General features: G+C 43.5%; 2 protein-coding genes across 6 annotated transcripts in view; both read left to right on the forward strand.

Moving 5' to 3' along the window:
• The window catches only part of MYT1 (myelin transcription factor 1), a 157,097-nt gene that overhangs the window by 127,489 nt on the left and 6,502 nt on the right, over positions 1 to 23,106 (forward strand). For all 5 annotated transcript variants that reach the window (XM_072996723.2, XM_072996725.2, XM_072996727.2 and 2 more), the window contains 6 exons: positions 2,757 to 2,819; positions 7,033 to 7,116; positions 13,387 to 13,608; positions 16,970 to 17,061; positions 18,612 to 18,715; positions 22,415 to 22,558. In XM_072996723.2, coding sequence (XP_072852824.2) covers positions 2,757 to 2,819; positions 7,033 to 7,116; positions 13,387 to 13,608; positions 16,970 to 17,061; positions 18,612 to 18,715; positions 22,415 to 22,558 — 709 coding nt within the window. The remainder of the gene's footprint in view (positions 1 to 2,756; positions 2,820 to 7,032; positions 7,117 to 13,386; positions 13,609 to 16,969; positions 17,062 to 18,611; positions 18,716 to 22,414; positions 22,559 to 23,106) is intronic.
• Positions 1 to 23,106, forward strand: part of PCMTD2 (protein-L-isoaspartate (D-aspartate) O-methyltransferase domain containing 2) — a 99,058-nt gene that overhangs the window by 27,395 nt on the left and 48,557 nt on the right. The window lies entirely within an intron of this gene.

A 23,106-nucleotide genomic window follows, 5' to 3' on the forward strand; every position in this document is an offset into this window, starting at 1 on the left:
TTTAAGTTTTTGCATAAGATTTTTGCAATAAGCCGTGAAGCTGTAAACATTTTATTTACAAAGAACATGCTCCAAATAACTAACATTTGGGCTGCATTTATTCCATTTTAATATTTTGCAAGCTATTCGACCTTGAAAATAAATTAATAAAACCTATGTAGGATTCCCCCCCGCCACTGCCAATGTATTTTTAGAACCAGGAAAGTGAAACCAGCCTCCTTACTTAATTGTTTCTCATTGCAAAGCTGAAATAGAGGAAAGCGTTTGGATAAAATAAGAGCAGATTTGAAACTTAACTGAACTAAATTCAATTTCCTACCTCCTCTTGCAAAATGGGAAACATTTAGCATTTTGTCTTTTGGTCACGCTGAGTTGGTTTCTTCTATCTAGATATGTCATCCTACCTGGAATTAGTTGATAGTGAGGATGTTGCTATGCAGTTGCATTTACCCACAGAGGCAGTGGAATTATTCAGTAGGGGGGAAATAAAGGAAAAAAAATTAGAACTGCAAAATCTTGGATTTCATCAATACATAGAATATATAGACTATACTTAGACCACACTTGCTTATTGAATCACTGGTGAAAATAATAGCACTACTTCCTTAGCTACGTTTTGGCACACCCATAGTCTGTTGACTTATTTTCTCGACACCCAAAAACAGAACACTCAACACATAATATCTATCACAACTCTAGAATTGAAAACCCAAGACAAGTTATCACACCAAAGGAAATATGGCTGATCCACAATTAGCTCTCTCCAAGTTTATTTTTAGTTAGCACTAGCTGTACACTACTCCAGACTAAACTGGGAAAGTAGCTTCGGGCTGCTCACCTTATGGTGTTTGTTCTTTTGATCTGGTAATCCCTTCCGAACTTACTACTTGCCCTGCTGGGGAAGGTATGTATATACATTTCCCACAGAGGTTGAGGATGTTGGGCAGAGAACTCAGAGGAATGCCATTGGGAAGAAGGTTAACCTCACCTTTTTCAGCTCTACCGCCCCAGTCAAATTTGGGGGCCCCGAAGACTTCAGCAACCCTGATCAAACATCTTCTGCATCTCCACTGTTTTAGCTCAAGATCTCTTTGTTTCTATGGAAGAGTGAACATCTCACCCACACCTTCCTCTTATTCAAATTAGTTGGGGAGCAGCCACAGCTTTACTGGCAGAGGACGTGCTTATTGTGTAAAAGAGCAGAGATTTGTTCCCAAATACTATATCTCCAGTTTTGAAAAAGGATAGGTAGTCAATGATAAGGAAAACATCTCTCTTGTCCGAGATGCTGGAGAATTGCTGCCTTTCATGGACAATACTGGTCCAAAGGAACCATCAGTTTGGTCTAGGGTTAGGGTAGTTTGCTATGTGGCCACGTGTAGCCCGCAGGCACGGAGGCAGATGCCAGATGTGGTTGGTGAGGCAGAAGACACGGCACAGGTAGAGAAAACTACAGGCAATGACAGACAGAGCCAGTGATTAAAGTGAACATTCATACATTGAAAGACAGATGGAGGCAGGTATAGGAATGCAGGAAAGTCCTCACGCATACATACAGCAGAAGGGGAGGAGAAAGACAGGCCCTGATCCTCTACCTCTGATAAGGAGACAGGCAACAGAAGGGTTCATAATCAGCCCGAGTGGTGGAAGTTTGGAAGCTTTGATGTTTTCATACTGAACTGATTTGATAGGATAGCACGTCCAGACATAGTTGATCATGTGAAACCGAACTCCTGCATTCATAGTGACTTGATCTTTCCTATCCAGCCACAAATCATAAGCGACAGTGCACTAGTTATTCTATATCAAGATTTGTATCGATGCAGCTACTGAGCAGGCAGTTGCCACCATCTGCATCCTTGAAGACAGTATGAAATGAAGAAAGACAGCACAGGTTTACAAACAGATACTCATATACAATGTGTCTCTCATGAGAAACATTATGGACATCTGTGACGTTCAAAGGTGACTCCATGTCCTAAGTATTAGAGTACTATGTGTCAGCAATATTTGCATTTTTATATGAGCTGCACTGGAGAAGCATGGGGAAACAGATGGACTTAATTATGTTATTGTTAACAAAAGAGATTTGGAAATACCATTGATTGCGAATTTTGGTTCCTCAAAACAACTTTTGGACAGAACATCACTGAGGTTCTGTCCCTTGCAGTTCAGCATCCCTAAAGATGAGAGAGGAAGAGGGAGGCCCTCCAAATGTCAAGTACCATTGGGAGTTTTTTGAAGATAGTCTTGTTATAGAAGCCCATATTTTGCAGAACTGAGTGTAGGCTACTTTTAGTTACATTCTTATGAGAATTCACTGAAGTTGGTGGTGGCGAAATCGTTCGAGGTTTCATCCCAGCACGATGTTCAGTCCTCATTGTCACCATCATCCCCATCTCCATCCTGTAGCTCAACCCTCATGAAGTGAATAGAAATGTGCATCCACTTCTGTTTCTGTGGTTCGCTTGCTTGTTCGTTCATTCATTTACTGTAGCCGTATCACGTCTTGAACATTTTCAAACGACAAATTACGGTAACATGATTCCAAGGAGGAAAGACCGTTCTCTGAAATAAACAATGGCAGAACCATTGACTGTGAAATCGTAGGTGCTTTGGCCCCACATTGGTTGCAGAATTCAAAGATGTAGCTCTGCTGGTTAAATTTGTTTCTGCCTAGAAGTGGATGACTCAAATGGTAAAATCAATTTCCAGCTTTGATCGTTACTACTCTTCTGTCTCTTGTTGTTACTCAGGTGCCCAACTCCCGGCTGTGATGGCTCCGGTCACATAACAGGAAATTATGCATCACATAGGAGGTATGTTGGAGATGTACTGGGAGAAGAAATACAAGAGGAAGCCAGGGATTAAGGGTTCGATCAAATGGTGATATAGAATCACACTAGATCAAACTTGAAAGGTCACTTCACTGCGTGTGATCTTTTTTATAAAGTGGTCTTTGCCTACACATGTGGTCTGATTGCTCCAGCCAAGCCCCCCCCCCAAAAAAAAACAGTAGTCCTTTTGCTGGTCCAGATTGGGCACAGAACAGGACCATGCTGGTTTATGATTTCCTGTACATTGTATTTGTTGTTGTTATGTGCCTTCATATCAGAACCTATTTATAGTGACCCTAACAGGGCGTTCAAAGGAAGTGCTATATTTTAAGGTTCTACTCCATCACCCTATCCACTACACCACTCTGGATATCATGTAAGTTGTGCAGTCACCGGAAGATAACTCGAACTGGGCCATACCATAAGTGGTCCAAACCACAAGCTATGTTGCCATCAGATCACATCCTTAGATAGCTGGGAGTGTTCTTGGAGAAGCCAAAATTGGGTGGCAAATGTCTGCAAGGGCTTTGAAGGGGGCAGTGAGGAGTGGGAGAGGAAAGGAGAATGAGAAGAACTGATACTGCTGGGGCATTTTGAAAGCAGAAGTGAAGTAAGAGGTAGATGATCACTGAGGAGAAGAGCTGTCTCTACCAATGTGTACCCCAAAAATGTCCAGATCGTTGGTATAAGGTGGAAACTTTTCAAATGCTTTGAGGCAAATATGTTTATAATACCAAGAAGGAAGAATCATTGATTACGCATAAGAACAAAGGGCCTCAAGATATAAGGCTTACTCTATGATGAGCAACAGGAGTTTGGCCAGGACCTTGCAAGAAATGTTTCTGGAATGCTCATATCCTGCTAAGTTGTCCTCATTTTCTGATGACATGCTATTTCTATCGATATGTCTGCGCTGATGTGTAGATGGTGGAAGAAGGTGCATAAGTAGTTAGTGGACAAGTAAGAACCACAGGATGCTCATGTTGTGGGCCTTTCAAATATTGGTCAATGGGTTGTTCCCAATAACAGAGAACATGGGTCATCCCAAAGAAGAAATTTCCCTAAAGCTTGTAGGTATGAAGTCACATGTGTAGATCATCTTCCTTATACATGAAATGGTGTTCCTGGCTGAGGCAGTGGGAGGAATTTGCCAGGCTCTGTGTTTGACTCAAGTGAAAAGGCCTGTCTGGCTAGTATAAGACAGTGCAGTACAATATTATATTTGCACATATCCACACTTACCTGCCTCACACCCTTGGCGTAGGATAGGCTATGTTCTAAAATGGATACACACAAGCAGAGCTGTACATTTCTGTGAAAAATCATTTCATTCCAATTCCACAGACCTTTCTGTTTGCTCGTGGTCCAAACGGACAAACTGTAATCTGTCCGTGGAAGTTAGCAACAAATAAGCCTCCCTTTCATCTCTTTAATCTGATTTTCCAAAAACATTTCCCAGAATCTGATTAGAAGTTCTTTCTTCAGCAGAACAAAAGACAAAAGGGTCAGATTTTAGCTGACATGAAATTCTTGTTAATAGCACTGCCTATTTATGACTTCTATTATCTTTTTTTTAAAAAACATTAATGGGAACCTCACCGTCTCCCGTTTGAACAGTTCCATTAACATCTGCTGTCGGCTGGCAAAAAATGTTCTTATCTCGACACTATTAACTGCAAAGTATCTCTCCTTCAAAGTGAACAGCTTTTTTCTTATTCTTCTTAATTTTCACCACCACTTTTTCCCCTTACAAGGTGTGGAAACTGAATAATCCAGATCAAAGCACAGGCAGAAGAAATCAAAGGGGGAAATTTGTTCCTTTTTGCTGGAATCTGCCATTGAACGGATGTTCAGTTGGAGGCAGGGATTTTACAAACAGATGGTGATGCGTGCTGATGAAACGTGTTAAGGTTCGATCATTAGTTCAGCCATAGGCTCCCTAGGCAGCCATCAACAGAGCGCTGTCCAGTCTGTGCATGAAGATAAGAAAAATCCCAAAGCTACCTGGGCTTTATAGGAGTGTCGTCCTTATACGTCTGCAGACTTGCCTTTTGGAACTACAATGCCCAGAATTCCCCAGGCAGCATAGTGGTACCAAAATGCAAAAATGTACACCTCTAAGAATTCATCTATTTTGTCTGATTGCCTTCATATGCAGCAGTTGGCTCATTCACAATGTTTTCCCCATGTGACTCTAGTTTTGAGAGCTACCAATCCTCTCCAGGGTTTGGTCCATAGTACTTTGTGAGAGCTGTCCATGGTCCTGAACCCTGGTTCCCAATAGATCTAGCATCCTGGAAACCTCTTGTAAAGTACAAACTTCTATCTAAAGCGGATTCAAGTCTGCCCACCACCACAGTCCAAAGCCAGAGTCACCAACCACAACTGTAATGGACTCAGCTTTCCAACCTCAGTCCTTCCATCTACACCTCTGGAGTAATAATACCAGTCTAACTCAGACAGTTACAGCTGCTACTGAGATAACCAGGCATGAAGCACTCTGAAACCTCAAAAAAAAAGCCCAGGTAAAAACACCAGTTATCCTTCAGGATTTATGAGCTGATTGGATAGCTCATTGATTTTTTTTCCTGGCTGAGGCAGAGGTTGTGAGTTCGATTCCACCCTGTGCATCCAAGAAGAGCCAGCTTGTGGGGCCTTGGGCAAGCTGTACAATTCCAGGGTACCCCCAGAAGATGGGGGTGGTAAACCACTTCTGAGTACTCTCTGCCTGGAAAACCATGGAAAAGGTTACCATAAGTCAGAAGTGACTTCATAACACATATTTGTGGGGTACCAAGTGGTAGTGTAAAGACAGTGATAGACTAGGACTCAGAAGACTAGGGTTCAAATCCGCATCTGGTCATGCAGAATCACTAGGACAGTGGTGCTAGTAAAACCACTCCTTTAATATCTCTCATATTTTGAAAGCCCTATTAGGGTCATTAGAGGCTGATTACTACCTGACAGCACGTAACTTACTGGCAAACATCAGTTATCTTGCTGGATTTACCTTGAGCAGAATGTCTATCATACAGGTGACAGGTTTTGAGATTCTTGACACATCCCTCATATGCCTGATTGTGCAGTCTCCAGACACACAACATAGACCCTAGCAAATGGCAAAAACCACATCGGTGTTTACCATTCTGTGCCCAGTAAATGAGCTTATTGTTCTTATACTGAAGACAGTCTGAAGAAAGCTGTGCAGGTGGGCAGAAGGCAACACAAAAAAGCATAACACAAACTTCTTGACCATCATGGTTTTTCCATGGCCTTCCAGTTGGCTTCACATACAACTCCAACACAGGCAGGTCATTCCAGGGAGGTGTAAGGCATGAGCTTTGCATTTCCAACACCTGGGATAAAGGGAAAGTGTAAGATTTCATGCCGATAGAGGTCAGCAGATCAAAAATACTGGACGGTGGAAGAAAGTGGAAGGATTCAATAAGGGAAGTTTGATTCTTGTCTCAGAGACACAATAGAGATAAGCAGGAAAGAGGACGGCTTAGATGGAAAGATTATGTGCCTTTTCTTTAATATGAACAGCACAAGACTTTGGTGCATTCTGCGACAGCCTATCTACACTGGTTGTTTAGACTCACACTCGGCTCTGTTGTTACAGGCCTGAAAAGAGAGGAAATAAGTGAATAAATGAGCTCGTTCACAAGTATTTTCCCTTCTTTTGCTGCTCCCTTCCATTCCACAACTTTTCTCTTGTCTTACGTGTTTTATCTAATTCGGACTGTATGCATTTCAGATATTAACGCTGATGTCTTCTCTTACCCTGTGTCCTTAAGACAAGGCAAGCTGTCAATGAAAATCAAAAGGGGGAAGGGAAGGCAACTGGGGGCCAAATCAGATCAACAGGTTTGCAATTAGAAGCAGAGCTGGTTTCAGCAGGAGATCATGTGTGATTATCCTCTAGCGGCTTTCACAGCTTGTGAGGCTACAATTCAGTTGCTTTTGCTTGGTAATTAGTCATTGGTGGGAAATAAGCAGCTCCATTTGCATGCTGATTTTGCACACATAGCTTGGAAGATGCACCTCGGAAGGGATGAAAGTGTTATAACCTCCAACTGTGAAAGTGCCCATTTGGTTTAGTCTGCTTTGGCCTTGACGTTTAGTAGAAAGATGCGTGCTGTCAGGCTGCTAAGTATGATATTTCTTCTTCTTCATCTTCTTCTTTTAAATATAGTCTATCAGGCTGTCCTCGTGCCAAGAAAAGTGGGATCAAGATCACCCCCACAAAGGATGACAAAGAGGACCCAGAACTGATGAAGTAAGTGAATGAAAAATTTCTGAGTGGGCCTTCTAACCAATGTGATATATCCATTTCTTTTTGCCACACAATAAGTAGGCAGAAAGAAACAGCTCAATCCATTTCATATACATACATCATTCTCTTTTAACATACACAGACTGGACTATGTACATGTTCAGGGAAAAGCCCTGCTAAGACCAGATATTTATTACATGAACTCCCTATCAAAAGCAGACAATTTCACACAGCAAGAGAAGTGAATTTGATTAATCAAGAAGAGGGATCCACGTTTTTCTCACTTAATCAGTAATTCTTTGATTAAAAGCCAGCCAGTGATCTGATTGACCTTGATTGACTGGACAGCATTCATGGATCCTTTTACCATGGATATGTTATGATTAGCAGCAACAGGTCTAGAAGTCTGCTTTTATTTTTCCATGGAGGCCCTGGAGTGGAAATGCTGGCCTTTGGACCCCAAACTATACAGGATAGATAACCTGCCATAAGAAGCTAAAACCTGTTGACCTTAAAGGTGTGTTTGCTGTCATTAGGGTGACCAGATGGAAAACAGGACAGGGATCCTGGACCTCTAATAATTGTATGGAGGAAGAAATTTCAGCAGATGCAGCTTGTATTAAAACCTGCAGCTGTTGACATTTCCTCCTCTGCACAACTCTTAAAGGTCCAGGAACCTTGTCCTCTCTCTCATCTGGTCTGCAACAGACTAGTATGGAGATCTCCTTGTAAAAATTCTGTACTAGAGATGTAATTCAGGCAAACCTTCATGGCTTTGCAATCATACTTGCAAATTGAGCACATGCTTAGTTCCTGATCCCCAACCATGAAGCAAGAAAGCAAATGTACAAGCAAGAGAGGGATCTTCTGCATCTTCTGTTACAGTCTAAAGTTTTAAGCAATTGAGGGATTCCCTGTTTTAATGAAGCCTGTCTGTAGCATTGAGCTCTCGGATACTATAGTCAACTGTTTTTGCAAGGCTGCCACAAATCAGGTTCCAAGTAGAGATGGGCATGAAACACGAACCACTACATGCCCCCACCACCTCATAAGCTAGCTTGTTGGGCTCATTAGAAGGAGCTTTTCTCAGCAGCAGCGACTCTGCTGTAGAACTCCCTTCCAAGTGAACTTAGACTGACTCTATCTTTGTTGAACTTCGGACAGTCAGCTAAAAGGTTTACCATTCTGAATGGCCTTTGCTCATTTTAAACTGACTTCCAAATTGTTTTGTTTCATTTATGTCACCCCATGAGCGAAACAGTAATGAACAAATATAATCAATCCATCCATATCAACTTCCCAGGTCTAAAACCTGCACTATGACTAAGGTCACTCCCATGTCTAGCTGTGGTTTAGCCCAGTGGCTCCCAACCTTGGGCCCCCAGATGTTCTTGGACTACAACTCCCAGAAATCCTGGTATGCACAGCTAGTGGTGAAGGCCTCTGGGAGTATGGATCTAAGAATGCCTGGGGACCGAAGTGATTCGTGGTTCATTGGGAACCACTGCTTTAGCCTCTCCTTTATGAAACACAAGGGTGTATCAGTGCATTAGTGGCGAGGCAGTTGAAAAATTAGGTCTTCACTTTTCACATCATAACCATGCCTTTCTCCATTTATGCAGAATATTGCATCAAGTTGACCTTTCATGCCCTAAGCTTAAGGAGTGGGTGGCGTTTAGAACTACTAGAGGAGAATAAACCCCGTGAGATCTGACAATATTGGATTGATTAGCTCTCCTTTTCATACAAGTTCTTCATGCTCCGATGCTTGCTGCACCTTGTTTTCTGCACTGCTCCACCACCTTCCTGTGTTGCATTAGGAGCAGAGAAAACAGCATGACGAGAGTCCCGAAATTCTATACACTTCAGTTTCTGCTGGAATAGTGAATGCTGTGAGGGATCCAGAGGTCTTTGTGAGAACCAGATGATGTTTCGGAGCCATCTGTTCTGCCTCCCATCCCCAGAAAAGGAGATCATTTGCACTAAATGAGCCATGTCACAATTAGCAGGAGTAAGCAAAGTTTATTAAAAAGAGAAGAAGAAGAGGAATTCAGCAACCCCGCTTTTTAAAAACTACGGGAAGACATGGGGGAGCCAAGGAGGAAACTTCACTTTGGACTTCAATTGCTCAGGGTGGTGGAAGCGTGCCTGATCCGTAAAGTCATTTTACTGTGTCTGGGGGCCCTGTGAGAGAAATAACAATGGAAACGGATCGCACTGCCAAGGAGAAGTGCTGTGTTCTGCAGTTTATAGCCCATTAGTGCAACCGGCAACGTTGTGTTATCTCCTCCCAGTGCAATGACTCTGTGTTTGGTTTCAGAAGAGTTACGGTAGAATCAATGCTGCCTGTAAATGTGTCTACATGCTATTTAGGCTCAGCAGGATGCGATTTAAAGAAAATGACTGCCCCTCAGGTGGGCTTAAACAGAATCCGGTGGGCCAAGGATGGCCAAAGTAAGGCCACGGGGTGCCTGGATCCACGATGGATCCAGGAGAGGATCTTGTGGGTTGCGGAAAACCCCCATCCCATAAGACTCTGGAAGAACTCTTTGTGGTACTCATTCATTATGACATAATCTAGAGATGGGCACCAACTGGAAAATCGATGATTTGTGACTGTGGTTCATGGCTACCCAGGAAACACAAACCACCCCAAACCCCCAGAAAAACGAACTGGTTCACAGTTTGTTTTTCCAGTTTGTGCCTTGGGGAGATAAACCTACCTCCTCTGCCCCCTCTGAAGCTCACCCACCCCATCTCCACTGGCCCCACTGCTTCCCTACCTGGCCCTACAACCACCTCCTCCTCCTCGTCTATAGCTGCCACCACCCTCTTTTGAGGTGGCAAATCGGCTTCTCTTCCAGGAGCCGAGCCCACTGTCTCTACGCATGTGCTTGCCTGTCAGCTGGAAAGGAAGCAGGGCTGCTCTCTCTAGAAATGGTGGTGGTGGAGGACAAGGAGGAAGAGGAGGCAGCACCAGGTAGAGAGGCAATGAGGACAGCGGGAAGGGGGCAGCCAGGCATCCGCTTTGCCAAAGCAACATGATGCACCAAGCAGAAAAACGTTTGGTGCTTCATTTTGTTCCAGCAAAAGAAGTTGCACAAACCGAACCATGAACTAGTTTGCTCCATTTTTTTTCCAATTTGTAGTTTGGTTCATGCCCACCTCTAGTATACATTTTCTTTCACTGCTGCTGGGGAGGAACTAGAGTTGAACATTGTGGGCAACAGGTAGAACGTAACAGAATTTGGTAGGATCTGGTGCTTCATGAATGGATCCTACTGGAATATGGAATTTACCGGCTTTTTGGTCTCTCAAACCTGTCACCGGACAAGCCACATTTTTTTACTTACGTTGTACAGCTAACATTTTAGTTGGCTAGCAAGCTTAACGTTACTGTGCGAGACTACGTACACATCACCTGCTTCTCACCGGGACATTTACTGAACAATACGGAAGGATCTGGCCCAAAACTATATACAGTAATTCAAAGGGAAGCTGCCATTATAGAAGACTGATGGGAAAGAGGGAAATCTCTGTAAAAGAAGCAAAATGAAAATGCTAGAGAGAGCAGAATTCCAGCAGAAAAAGACTAGCAGTTCTTCAGAGCCCTTCTTTCAAATGTGTGTGTTCGTGGATGTGGGTCTGCTCTAGTGGGAGCCGTCAGTTGAATTCAGGACTGTTTTCGTCTTCTTAAATTGTTCAGAAAATAGTTTTTTTTTAAAGGATAGGATAATGCACAAATAGAATAGAAAGTCAAGATGGGCACAAACTGCCCATTTGGGAGTTTGTGCCAGTTCTTTCAATGGCCAAATAGGTTTCAGTGCTTCCCAGTCCCACCTTCTCTGGGGGGCACCCACTTGGAAACAATGTCCCAATTTCCCTGCCCTGCCTCCTGCGGGTGCCACCTCCAAGTGCCTCTGCCCACCCGAGGAGGTGAAGCTTCGAAGCATCAAATGCTTGTTCATCCACTCAACGGGCCTGCACGAACCACCACAGTTTGTCCTCTCTTCTAGTAGAAAGCATGCTTCTCGTCCTCCAAACCTGCTCCTCACGCAGGCAGTACGCCTGGAAGGAATAAGTGGCGCAGTAGAATCGACAGACAAGCTTTGCCCTCCCTTGTCGAACTTGTGGAGTCCTTGGGAAACTAGCATTTTGTCTTCTCTAACAAGGTACCCTCTCGTGAAGGTCCCGGCAGGTTTGCGCTAAAGAAGCTCCACAGTAATTCTGCTGCTCCATCTGTGTGGCGAAAAGCAGCTTGGCCGCAGTCCGAGATTTGCATTCCGCCAGCGGAAAGAAACTAATATGGTCCCTGGGGTATTGTTGCTTTTTTCCTCACACCATTTACCCTGCGCCTTTACATGGAAAGGGCATGCTTTCTCCCCTCACCGTGCAGGATCGCTCAGGAAATAAATTGCAACTCTCTTCTACACACCCTTTCAACCTTCTGCCTTCCTTCTTTCAAAAAAAAAAATCGGGAGGGCAATGCAGGAGGGCAACTCCTCAATTGACCAGCCATTGCCACCACTTCAATTAAACAGTGGTAATAAATTTTAAAGACACACACACATACACCCCACATCCCAAGCCAGCTGTTTGCCACAATAAGGCTCTGGTTTATTTTTTACAATAAAAGTGTAATGAAAGTTAAATTAACAGTGTAAAATATGTAACGGCCAGGCCATAAACGGCGCATACTAATCTTCACCTTCCCCCCCCCTTTCCCCTTCTCCCCAGCCTCTCTCTCTCCTTTTCCTCCTGAGGTTTCCATAATTTGCTTGCGATCATATAAACAGTGACGCCATTATGAATTTAGTGAGCATCCTGCTGGCAGCGATATAATAAGTGAATTGTGCCACATTTGCAGGCGATTAAAAACAGGATCAGCATTTTTCAAATTATCTCAGAGGGGGGAATGAAATAACAGCGGTGCAGCCCTTGACTGTCAACCCCTCTGTTGTTATTGGCGTTGTTGTGTAATGGAATAAAATAAAAATGATGATGATGACAATGAAACGCAGAATGTGAATTTCGAGCACAGCCAGGCATTTATTTTGACAGTTGTCTTTGATGTGCCTAATTGCTGCATTACATAAAGGGGCGGCTCCTTTTCTTTAAAGCTCTGAGCGGTAACAAACCAATATACGTGTTTAGAACTGACATGTGTATCTAAACAAATGCAAATGACTGCAGAAACATTCATCGCAAAGGGCACCACAAGAGCATGGTTACCAATTCCTGATTTTAGAAGAAATGGGGTGAAATATATAGGGCCAAATCTAGGACATGTTTGGGCCATGGAGAGAGAATTTGAGAATTGCTCCAGACAAAAAGAGTGTGGGGCAATCTGGGTGGGTCAGTGCATTATGGAGTGTTGGTAGGCCAGGGTGAAAGTCAAGGAGAATCTGCAGGGCCCAAGAGAGGGCCCAGAGAAACATCTAAAGACCTAGATATAGGGCATTCTTGGACTGCAACTCCCAAAAGCCCTTGTCAGCACAGCTAGTGGTGAAGGCTTCTGGGAATTGCAGTCCAAGAATGTCTGGCCAACCAAGGAACCACTGAAATCAGGCAATGATGGGAATTGATAAGCTGAGCAGCAATTTCTGCACTCAGTGTAAGATCGGAAGAGATTCCAGCACACACAAGAGCCATGTGCACAGAGACTGTCCACGTGTGGGATGGGACTTTGTTTTTATAGGGTTTCCTGGAAGAACTTTTATGCATGTCGTTGGATAGAAGTCAGGGAAAGACAGGGTCTGCAGCCTTACGTATACGCTCTGCACATTCAGAGTTACACAATTAAACACATGCTTGTTCCGTCGCCTCAGTTCTGAACGCTTGGATCTGCTCTGTTCGTCATTAAGAAACACATTTGAGAACCTTCTCATTAGATCAGGGTAGTGGGTTTCATTTTGGGACCTGTCAGGGCCATTTCCAGAGCTGGCATTATCTGGCGCTATTTGATTTCACTCTTGTGTGCTTATTTATATTACAATAAAAAGCAAAGAAAGGCAGCTTCCTTTTTTTTAGTGAACTTGAAAGCTAATGCAAAAAAATAATTCTTTTTCTGAAAGATTAGCAGAAAGGTAGAGGAAACAGGTCACCAAGGAGGTCATGAAATTGGAGCAAAAGAGGAAGACAAGACCACATTCCAGAATGGTCACAAGTCTGTTTCCCATCCATCTGTAGCCTCTGATCTGACCATGTTTGTGCAAATCACCTGTGAGTTTTGATTCCCAGTTCCCACACTCGTGTCTCCCTACCTTTCTCTAGGTGCCCAGTTCCAGGTTGTGTTGGGCTTGGACACATCAGTGGCAAATACGCCTCCCATCGTAGTGCCTCGGGGTGCCCCCTCGCTGCCCGGAGGCAGAAAGAAGGGTCCCTTAACGGCTCGTCCTTTTCATGGAAGTCGCTCAAGAATGAAGGCCCTACCTGTCCAACGCCAGGTTGTGACGGCTCAGGTCATGCAAATGGAAGCTTCCTCACTCATCGAAGGTAAGGATGGTATCTTTGTATTTGCGAAGGCCTTCATGGCGGGGGTCTAATGGTTGTTGTGGGTTTTTCGGGCTCTTTGGCCATGTTCTGGAGGTGGTTCTTCCTAACATTTCGCCAGTCTCTGTGGCCAGCAGCTTCAGAGGACAGGAGTAGCACTCTGTGCTCTGGTGCAGTTTATTTGGGAGTTATTTATAGCTGTGGGATCAGCTTTTGTCCTGGTCAGGAGATGGGTGATTATGGTGATCAGTGTGTTTTTGTTATGGGTGTATTGTTGTGATAAGGAGGAGAGATTATCTGTCACTGTGAGAGATGGGTGTCGTTAGCTGGTCTTTTGTGTGATCACCGGTCCTTGTGGCTGGGTAGAGTTCCTTGACCTTTTGCAGTCAACGAACTCTGTCTACCCTTTTGATGTAATCTTTGCTTATTACATTCTTGCACAGGAGGATGAGAGATTTCCAAAGTTCTCCCCTCCAAGGGTCTTCCAGAAGAAGAGAACAGTAAACCACTTCTGAGTATTGTCTACCTGGAAAAACCTGAAAAGTGTCTCCATATCTCGAAATTGACTTGACGGCACATAATTATTACCCTTTACACACTAATTCTTCATCATCATGGTTATTATGTCCTGTTTCATTATTTCAGTTTATGGCAACCCTTCCCAGAATATTCTAGCTATTAAGTTTTTGGAAGTACTGTAGTTTATCAGTCCCTCCTTCTGGTGATGATTTTGGGCTGTGCAGCTTGCTCAGGGCCACAGAGACAGCAGGGAACTTAACTTCATCAGCTACATACGCTCCGGGTGACCCCAGCTGTCCCCTCTCTGGGAGGCACAGAGAGGATTTCAACTTCCTGTTCCTGACGCCATGGCCAAGTGCCCCAATGGCTAAGTGCCCCAACCCACTGAGCTACAGATTACTTACACTCCTTAAATACTCACTGCCCCTGCTTGTCCAAGCTCCTCCTGTCACAGGCAAAGCCTTAGGTTCATTTGCTGATCTCAAACCTGGACAAACCTTGGAAAATTTACTATTTTGACCATGCTAGCTTAAAAATTCTGTGAGCTGCAGTCCAGAAAGGGCAATTTTTCCAAGTTCTAAACCTGGATAACGTAACACGGCAGTGCCTGTATTTACGGTTTCTACCTATGTTTCTCTCTTTAAATTGATTGGGGAAGGATGTAGCTGAATAATAATAATAATATGTTACTTGCTGGTACAGCAGATTTCAGCATTAGAATCGCTTCAGGTCGATGAGGCATAAAATATGCACTTTGATTAAAATCTTCATTTTATACCTGAATCTTTTATGGGGCAAGCTGCAAGGGAAGGCCTTTCATATATACCTGTCATTTCTGGTTTTTTGAACTATTTCGACAACAAGCTTGTCCAAACGACAATGAATTCCCGGCGGATGGATAAAAACAATACTGCTTACAGAGCCAGCCAAAAACACTGCCCCTGGGAAATGGATTTACAAGGAACATAAAATAGATGTCTTTTTTTTTTCATAATTTGCTTTCCCATGAACATGAAGGAAGAAATAATAACAATAACAACAACAACACCAATCAACAGAAATTGGATAAACAGTTATTTCTTCACCTAGTGAAGAAAACACATTTTTCAACTTTTGGAAACTTATTGAAAGCATAAATTGCAAAACATGGGGAATCTTTAACCCAAGCATTGTTTACCTTAAACTCTCTATTTTCCAAACTTGTTTCTGGTTTTGACTCAGAGGTTTCAGCAGGGCAGAGCTTTTTCTAGAAAAGCCTGAATACAGTAGTTTGTATCTGGCACCATTGTTTAGGTAAAGGTAAAAGTTCCCCTTGACATTTAGTCCAGTCGTGTCCGACTCTAGGGCACGGTGCTCATCCCCATTTCCAAGCTGTAGAGCCAGTGTTTTGTCCATAGACAGTTTCCATGGTTACGTGGCCAGCGCGACTAGACATGGAATGCCATGACCTTCCCACTGAGGTGGTACCCATTTATCTACTTTTATTTTTACATGCTTTCGAACGGCTAGGTTGGCAGGAGTTGGGACAAGCAACGGGAGCTCCCTCCATCACGTGGATTTGAACTGCTGATCTTTTGCTCTTGCAGCCCAGAGGCTTTGCAGTTTAACCCGCAGTGTCTGCTAATTAGTGGACAAAGTGACAGACTAGGACTTGGGAGGCCTGGGTTCAAATCTCTGCTCAGCCACGGAAACTCACTGGGGGTGTAGAACGGGTAAAAACACTTCTTTAAATATCTCACTTACCTTGAAAGTCCTATTAGGGTCCCCGGAAGTCAGTTCTGACTTTGACAGCACAGAACAAACACATAATTCTCTCTTGCTTTTGTCTCACTGCTGTGACTTCTTAGGAACATAGAAAGCTTCTTCATTCAAAAGTCAGAACATTTGTCCCTCTAGCTCAGGTTGTCTGCAGTGACTGTCAGCATCTCTCTAGGGCCCCGGACAGTCTTTTCCAGTCCTCTATCATACCCTGAATTATTCACATAGGCCATCCTGCCCAGTCTGGAATCATGTAATTTATATCACAGAGCTGCATCTGATTAAGCATTGCCAGAAGTCAAGACTCTGTGTATTCACAAAGGCTTTCATGGCCAGGATCTAATGATTGTTGTGGGTTTTTCAGGCTCCTTGGCCACGTTCTGAAGGTTGTTCTTCCTAACGTTTTGCCAGTCTCTGTGGCTGGCATCTTCAGAGGACAGCACTCTGTGCTCTGGTGTAGTTGGCTTGGGACTGGAGTACAAAGTGTGAAGCTCAACAAAACTTGGCTCCCAGCTCTCAAAAATACAGCGTGCAAAAGGTCAATGAACTCTACCCAGCCACAAGGACAGGGGATCACTACACACAAAAGACCAGCTAATGACACCCATCAACCATAGTAATCTCTTCTTCTTAGCACAACAATACACCCACAAGACACACTAATCACCCATCTACAGAAAAAGACAAAAGCCTATCTCAAGCCAACTACACCAAAGCACAGAGTGCTGTCCTCTGAAGATGCCGGCCACAGAGACTGGCGAAACGTTAGGAAGAACAACCTTCAGAACACGGCCAAAGAGCCCGAAAAACCCATAACAACCAATCAAGACTCTGCTGGGCCAACACAATATATGGGATCTGTTCACTGATGGCAAATGAGGACAAGGAGGAAGTGGGGCAAGTCAGGTCCATACTCATGTATATGTTGACATTTCTCCAAAGATTGTTGAATGCAATTATTCAAAGGAGGGTGGGGTGTTTTTTGTTGTTGTTGCTAAAAATTGGGTATGCTATTTCTGTTCTGTTTCAAGGGTGGTTGGATGAATTCTGGAAGTTCTAATAGAATGCCCTTCTATTTGTCATTTAGCTTGTCAGGGTGTCCCAGAGCAACGTTTGCTGGCAAAAAGGGGAAAATCTCAGGGGATGAAATTCTCAACACTAAATTCAAGACCAGTGATGGTAAGAAAATCAGGTTTTTCACTTGCCTAGATTTTGCAATCTTGGTGTAAAAAGGTAAGAGTGTAAACATCCTGACTTGGATCCAGGAATAATGTTCCATTAAGAGAAGAGGTCCATTTGCAAAAACCCTCTCCACCAGATTTTGTTGCACCCTCCCTTCCCACAGCCGCATGGAGCTTTCCCCATTCCTCGGGCTGCCCTGAACTGGGTGGGGGCAGGATTTGTGGGACTGAAGGAAGTACTCTGGCGAGGAAGTCTTCATCCACTGATCCCAGCTCAACATACAGTGGTGCCTCGCAAGACTATTGCTTCGCATGATGATGAATTCGCTTTACAATGAGGTTTTCGGAGCGATCTTGCGCTTCGTTTAACGATGTTTCCTATGGGCAATTTTCGCTTTACGATGTTAGGGACCTTGCCTCGCAAGACAGTTAAATTTTAGGTCTCTGTTTTTCACTTTACAATGTTTTTGACAGCTTGGTCTTGCTTCGCTATATGAATCTTTTAATGGTCTCTGTTTCGTTAGACGGTTGTCTTTGCTTGGGAACCACATTTTGCTTAACGATGTTTCCTATGGCAATTTTCGCTTTACGATGACAATCCGTTCCCATTGGAATGGATTATCAGGTTTTCAATGCATTTCAATGGGAAAACGTGTTTTGCCAGACGATGTTTTCGCTTAACAGCGATTTTCACGGAACGAATTAACATCATCTTGCGAGGCACCACTGTACATACACCTCAACCAAAATTGACTGTGTATTGCCACACCGTAAATATTATCAAGTGGGCCAAGATGTTTTACAAAAAAATTGAATTAGCACCTAACCTATTCATTTTGAAAAGTTTGAATATTCAACAGACATCAAGAGCCCTGTGAAGCAATGGTTAAACTGCAGTACTGCATTCAAAACTTTGCTCACAACCTGAGCTTGATCCCAACATGCTCAGGAAGCCAGCTCAAGGTTCACTCAGCCTTCTGTCCTTCCGAGGTCATTAAACTGAGTATCCAGCTCATTGGGATGGGGGGGTTGGCAATGTGTAGCCTGCATAATTAAATTATAAACCTCCAAGAGACTGCCTTAAGCACAATAGGGCGGTATAAAAGCAGCACACATGGAAGACCTCCCACAAAATTGAACATTTATTATATTATTTCTGTTTTTTGTATAAACTACCATCAAAATATATTATTTTTGGTTTTTTGTATAAGCCACCCAGAATAGACATGTTCTAGATGGGTGGTATATAAGTCTAATAATAATAATAATAATAATAATAATAATAATAATAATAATAATAATAATAATAATAATAATAATAATAATAATAATAATAATAATAATAATAATATCCCATCTTTCTCTGAAGCCTGAAAACAAAGGGGCAGATATGATAATTTCCAGTAAGTCTTGCTGTCAAACTCTGACTGTGTCCAAACAATAACCTGTTAAGCCTCAGCAAAACTGCATCATGTTCTGAATTGATCTGCATGTATCGGAAAGGAATGTGTTGGGTTGCTGTTTTATATCTCCTCTTCCCTCTTACAGTGCTAGAGAACGATGAAGAAATTAAACAGTTAAACAAAGAGATCAGCGAGCTGAACGAATCCAACAGTGAGATGGAAGCAGCCATGGTGAAGCTGCAATCCCAGGTATGTCTTCCCCTGACGCGATCCCACAGCCATGTGCTAAATAGGGCACGTGAGGTAACAAGAAGGATCTCATGGATAAAGTACTTCAAATTCCTCTATGGGCTGGACATTGTTTTTCAATCTCCTACACTCTGAACCAAACGAGTTCCTTTTGTCCTCAAAATATGGGCAAACAAGGTCCCCTCGCGTATCTTTCAGGAGCTTGAAATGGGTATGCTCCTTAGCATACAAAATAGGAATCTGAACCTCTTGAGATGCCCTCAGCCCTGCTGCTTTACTCAAAAGAAATGGCTGTCTTTATAACCATTTTGATTATGTATAACATCAAACCCAGAGCAGGGCAGACTCTTTTGTCTGGTCAAAAAACCTAAGCTAATTCTTTTCCCACAGAGTGAGTGTGTGACCGACGCTGAGCAAAGCAAGCATACGCATCCTGATTCCATGTTCAGTGGTGGCCACCGGCTTAAAGCTCTTTGTCTTCACCACATCCATTTCTTTTCGGGTCTGCCTCCAAACTTTCAAAATACAAAGTCACCCCTTCCATTCCTTTGATAATTTCCTCGCTGCGTCTTTGCATATTTCTGCTTTAACAAGGCTTCCATAGCGAGAAGCTGGTAGGATTCCAACGCTCCTTCTTTCTCCTCACTTCCTTATGCCAAGGCTGAGGTTACGTTATATATAAATGCTTTGCGTGAGAATTTAAGTCTTGTTCTGTCCCTTTTGAAGGGACATCAGAACCATGGCAAGTATCCAAAGATTGGGCAGTCTAACCTGAAGGACCCTGCATCGTTCCCATGTGTTATCACTATGACATCATCAAGCACAGAAACATACCAGAACAAGGCGTATCATTCTAGATTTGGGGGTCTGATCATAGAATGTGCTGGTAGAAAGCAAACAAAAGAGATGTAAAAGCCAAGATGGACACTCCTTTCAAAATGACTGCAACACTCTCTACATGCAACATCTCAAGCTTCCCTTGAGGTTTACCCAGAGACTGCTGTGGGTCCAGAATGTGGCAACCAGGCTGAAGACCGATGGAGCAGATTCAGTCACATCTACCCAGTCATGGCTCGCTTACACTGGCTTCCGGTTGCATCCTGGGTCAAGGTTGGACCACATGACCTGTTCAATGCATAGGGACCTGGAATGTAAGATCTATGAACCTTGGTAAACTGGAAGTGGTCAAACAGGAGATGGCAAGAATAAACATTGACATCCTGGGCGTCAGTGAACTAAAATGGACGGGAATGGGCAAATTCAGTTCAGACAATTATCATATCTACTATTGCGGGCAAGAATCCCATAGAAGAAATGGAGTAGCCAGAGGAACTAGAGACCAAATTGCTTACATGTGCTGGATTATAGAGAAAACCAGAGTTCCAGAAAAACATCTACTTCTACTTCATTGACTAGGCAAAAGCCTTTCACTGTGTGGACCACAGCAAACTATGGCAAGTCCTTAAAGAAATGGGAGTGCCTGACCACCTTGTCTATCTCCTGAGAAACCTATATGTGGGACAGGAAGCAACAGTTAGAACTGGATATGGAAACATTGATTGGTTCAAAATAGGGAAAGGAGTACGACAAGGCTGTATATTGTCTGTCCCCCAGCTTATTTAACATATGCAGAATACATCATGCGAAAGGCTGGACTGGAGGAATCCCAAACCGGAATTAAGATTGCCAGAAAAAATATCAACAACCTCCGATATGCAGATGATACCACTCTGATTGCAGAAACTGAGGAGGAATTAAAGAATCTCTTAATGAGAGTGAAAGAGAAGAGTGTAAAACATGGTCTGAGGCTCAACATCAAAAAAAGAGAAAAAGAAAAGAAAAACTAAGATCATGGCCACCGGTCCCATCACCTCCTTGCAAATAGAAGGGGAAGATATGTAGGCAGTGTCAGATTTTACTTTCTTGGGCTCCATGATCACTGCAGATGGTGACAGCAGCCACAGAATTAAAAGGCGCCTGCTTCTTGGGAGGAAAGCGATGACAAACCTAGACAGCATCTTCAAAAGCAGAGACATCACCTTGCTGACAAAGATCAACATAGTCAAAGCTAAGGTTTTTCTAGCAGTGTTGTATGGAAGTGAGAGCTGGACCATAAAGAAGGCTGACTGCTAAAGACTTGATGCTTTTGAATTGTGGTGCTGGAGGAGACTCTTGAGAGTCCCCTGGACTGCAAGGAGAACAAACCTATCCATTCTGTAGGAAATCAACCCTGAGTGCTCACTGGAAGGACAGATCCTGAAGATGAGGCTCCAATCCTTTGGCCATCTCATGAGAAGAGAAGACTCCCTGGAAAACACCCTGATGTTGGGAAAGTGTGAAGGCAAGAGAAGAAGGGGATGACAGAGGACGAGATGGTTGGACAGTGTCGTTGAAGCAATCAACATGAATTTGACCCAACTCTGGGAGGCAGTGGAAGACAGGAGGGCCTGGCATGCTCTGGTCCATGGGGTCATGAAGAGTCGGACACGACTTAATGACTAAACAACAACAACCTGTTGAAGCATCTCTCTCCAAGGTCCTCTTCCCACACCACCAGATCCTCTCATGCTGTGCTCCTCTGGGTGGCTACACCAAAGGAAGGCATAAAATCTTCAAGATGTTGTACCTTTTCAGTGGTGGCACAATTTCTTTGGAGTTGTCTCCTGGTGGAGCTACACCTGCCCCCCTCCCTCCCTGGTTTTAAGAGGCTGGTGAAGACTCTTCTCTTTCAAGAGGTCTTCCAAGACAGCCTCCTTTGAGTTTTCCACCCCTGTTCTACTGCCCTAATTCCTAGCACCATTAGGCTCGTACTGGTTTTTCTGCTTCTGTTGTCAATGTGTTGATGTTTTAGATATTTTAGTGCTGTGCACTAATGAGGCAGTATATAAGAAGAATCAATCAATCAATCAATCAATGTCAGAAAAGTTCCTGGGGCTAAATGGGAAATACGCATATTGCATGGTCAATAAAGAACAGCCATGTGTACTCTTAGGACTTTCCTCCTCTACACATGGGGTGGGAAGACTTGAGTTCAAATCCCTCCATGGCCAAAGCACTCACTCAGTGATCTTGAGCCAGTTACTGTCTTTTAGCTTAAGCTACCTGACAAGATTGTTGTGAACAAAAGTCAGCTGATATGAAACAGGTGTTGTCCCTCCCTCTTTCTCCCCTTTGAGAGTCTCATGAGTCAATTATTTATTATAATCCTTCTAGAAAATGAGGTATTGTCTTTCATTCTATAATAATAATATAATTTATTGTCATTGTAAGTATATACACAGTATATCATACAACGAAATTCACAACACCATGGCTGTATAAATCTGCATTAGTTTTAGAGATAGGCATGAAATGCCTGTTTGGCAGTTTGTGATGGTTTGTTTTTTTTTTCAGCAGAACGGGTGTTTGACTCTTTCCAGCCCCACCTCCTCCAGGTAGTGCCCAGACAAAGGCAGCACCCAACTTCCCTCCCCTGCCTCCCCCAGATGCCTGCCCCTGAGTGGGCACCGCCTGGGGGAGGCAGGGCAGAGATGCAGGTAATGCTGTTTTTGCCAGCAGCCAAGTACCACCACTCATGTTCTTTGGAGGAAGGAAGAAAACATAAATACATGGACATTTAAAAAAAGCCTTGTTAAGCCTATGGGACTTTCAGATACTCTGATCATTTGCTCTCTAATTGGAATCCTTTCCACCCTGCAGATTTCAAGCATGGAGAAAAATCTCAAGAACATTGAGGAGGAGAACAAGATTATAGAGGAGCAGAATGAAGCCCTCTTCCTCGAGCTCTCAGGGCTGAGCCAGACTCTTATCCAAAGTCTTGCCACTATCCGCCTTCCACACATGGTGAGAAGCTCTCTTATAAAATCCGCCTCCGTTTCCTCTATAAAGCACCCTTTTCTGAAAGTATTCTCATCCACGGTGCTTTATAAGAGCAAAGAAGAGAAAAAGCCTTCAAGCCATCCATCTTTCAAATAATAATAATTGTGTGCTTTCAAGTCAATTCTGACTTGTGGCATCTCTTCCCAAGTAGAGAATCCTCATAAGTGGTTTACCGTTCCCTTCTTCTGGGGGTGCCCTGGGACAGTGCAGCTTGCCCAAGGCCACCCAGGATGGCTCTTCTCTCAGAAGGCACAGTGGGGAATCAAATTCCCAATCACTGGTTCAGCAGCCAGATACCTAAACTACTGAACAATCCATGTGTCTTTCATAAAATGCAATGGGGGCAGGAAGAAAGCACCTTTTTTTAATTTAGGGGTGTGGAAAAGTGTGAGGTCTTCACTGAATATCTCAGAATCCTACTACCCTCCTCATTGTTCCCCAGTCCCATGTTCTTGTTATTATTTCTTATGCATATTTTGACTCCCCCTCCCCAAATGTACGTATCCAACAAT

The sequence above is a fragment of the Pogona vitticeps genome, chromosome 4 (assembly GCF_051106095.1).
Source record: "Pogona vitticeps strain Pit_001003342236 chromosome 4, PviZW2.1, whole genome shotgun sequence".
In the NCBI taxonomy this organism is placed as follows: Eukaryota; Metazoa; Chordata; class Lepidosauria; order Squamata; family Agamidae; genus Pogona; species Pogona vitticeps.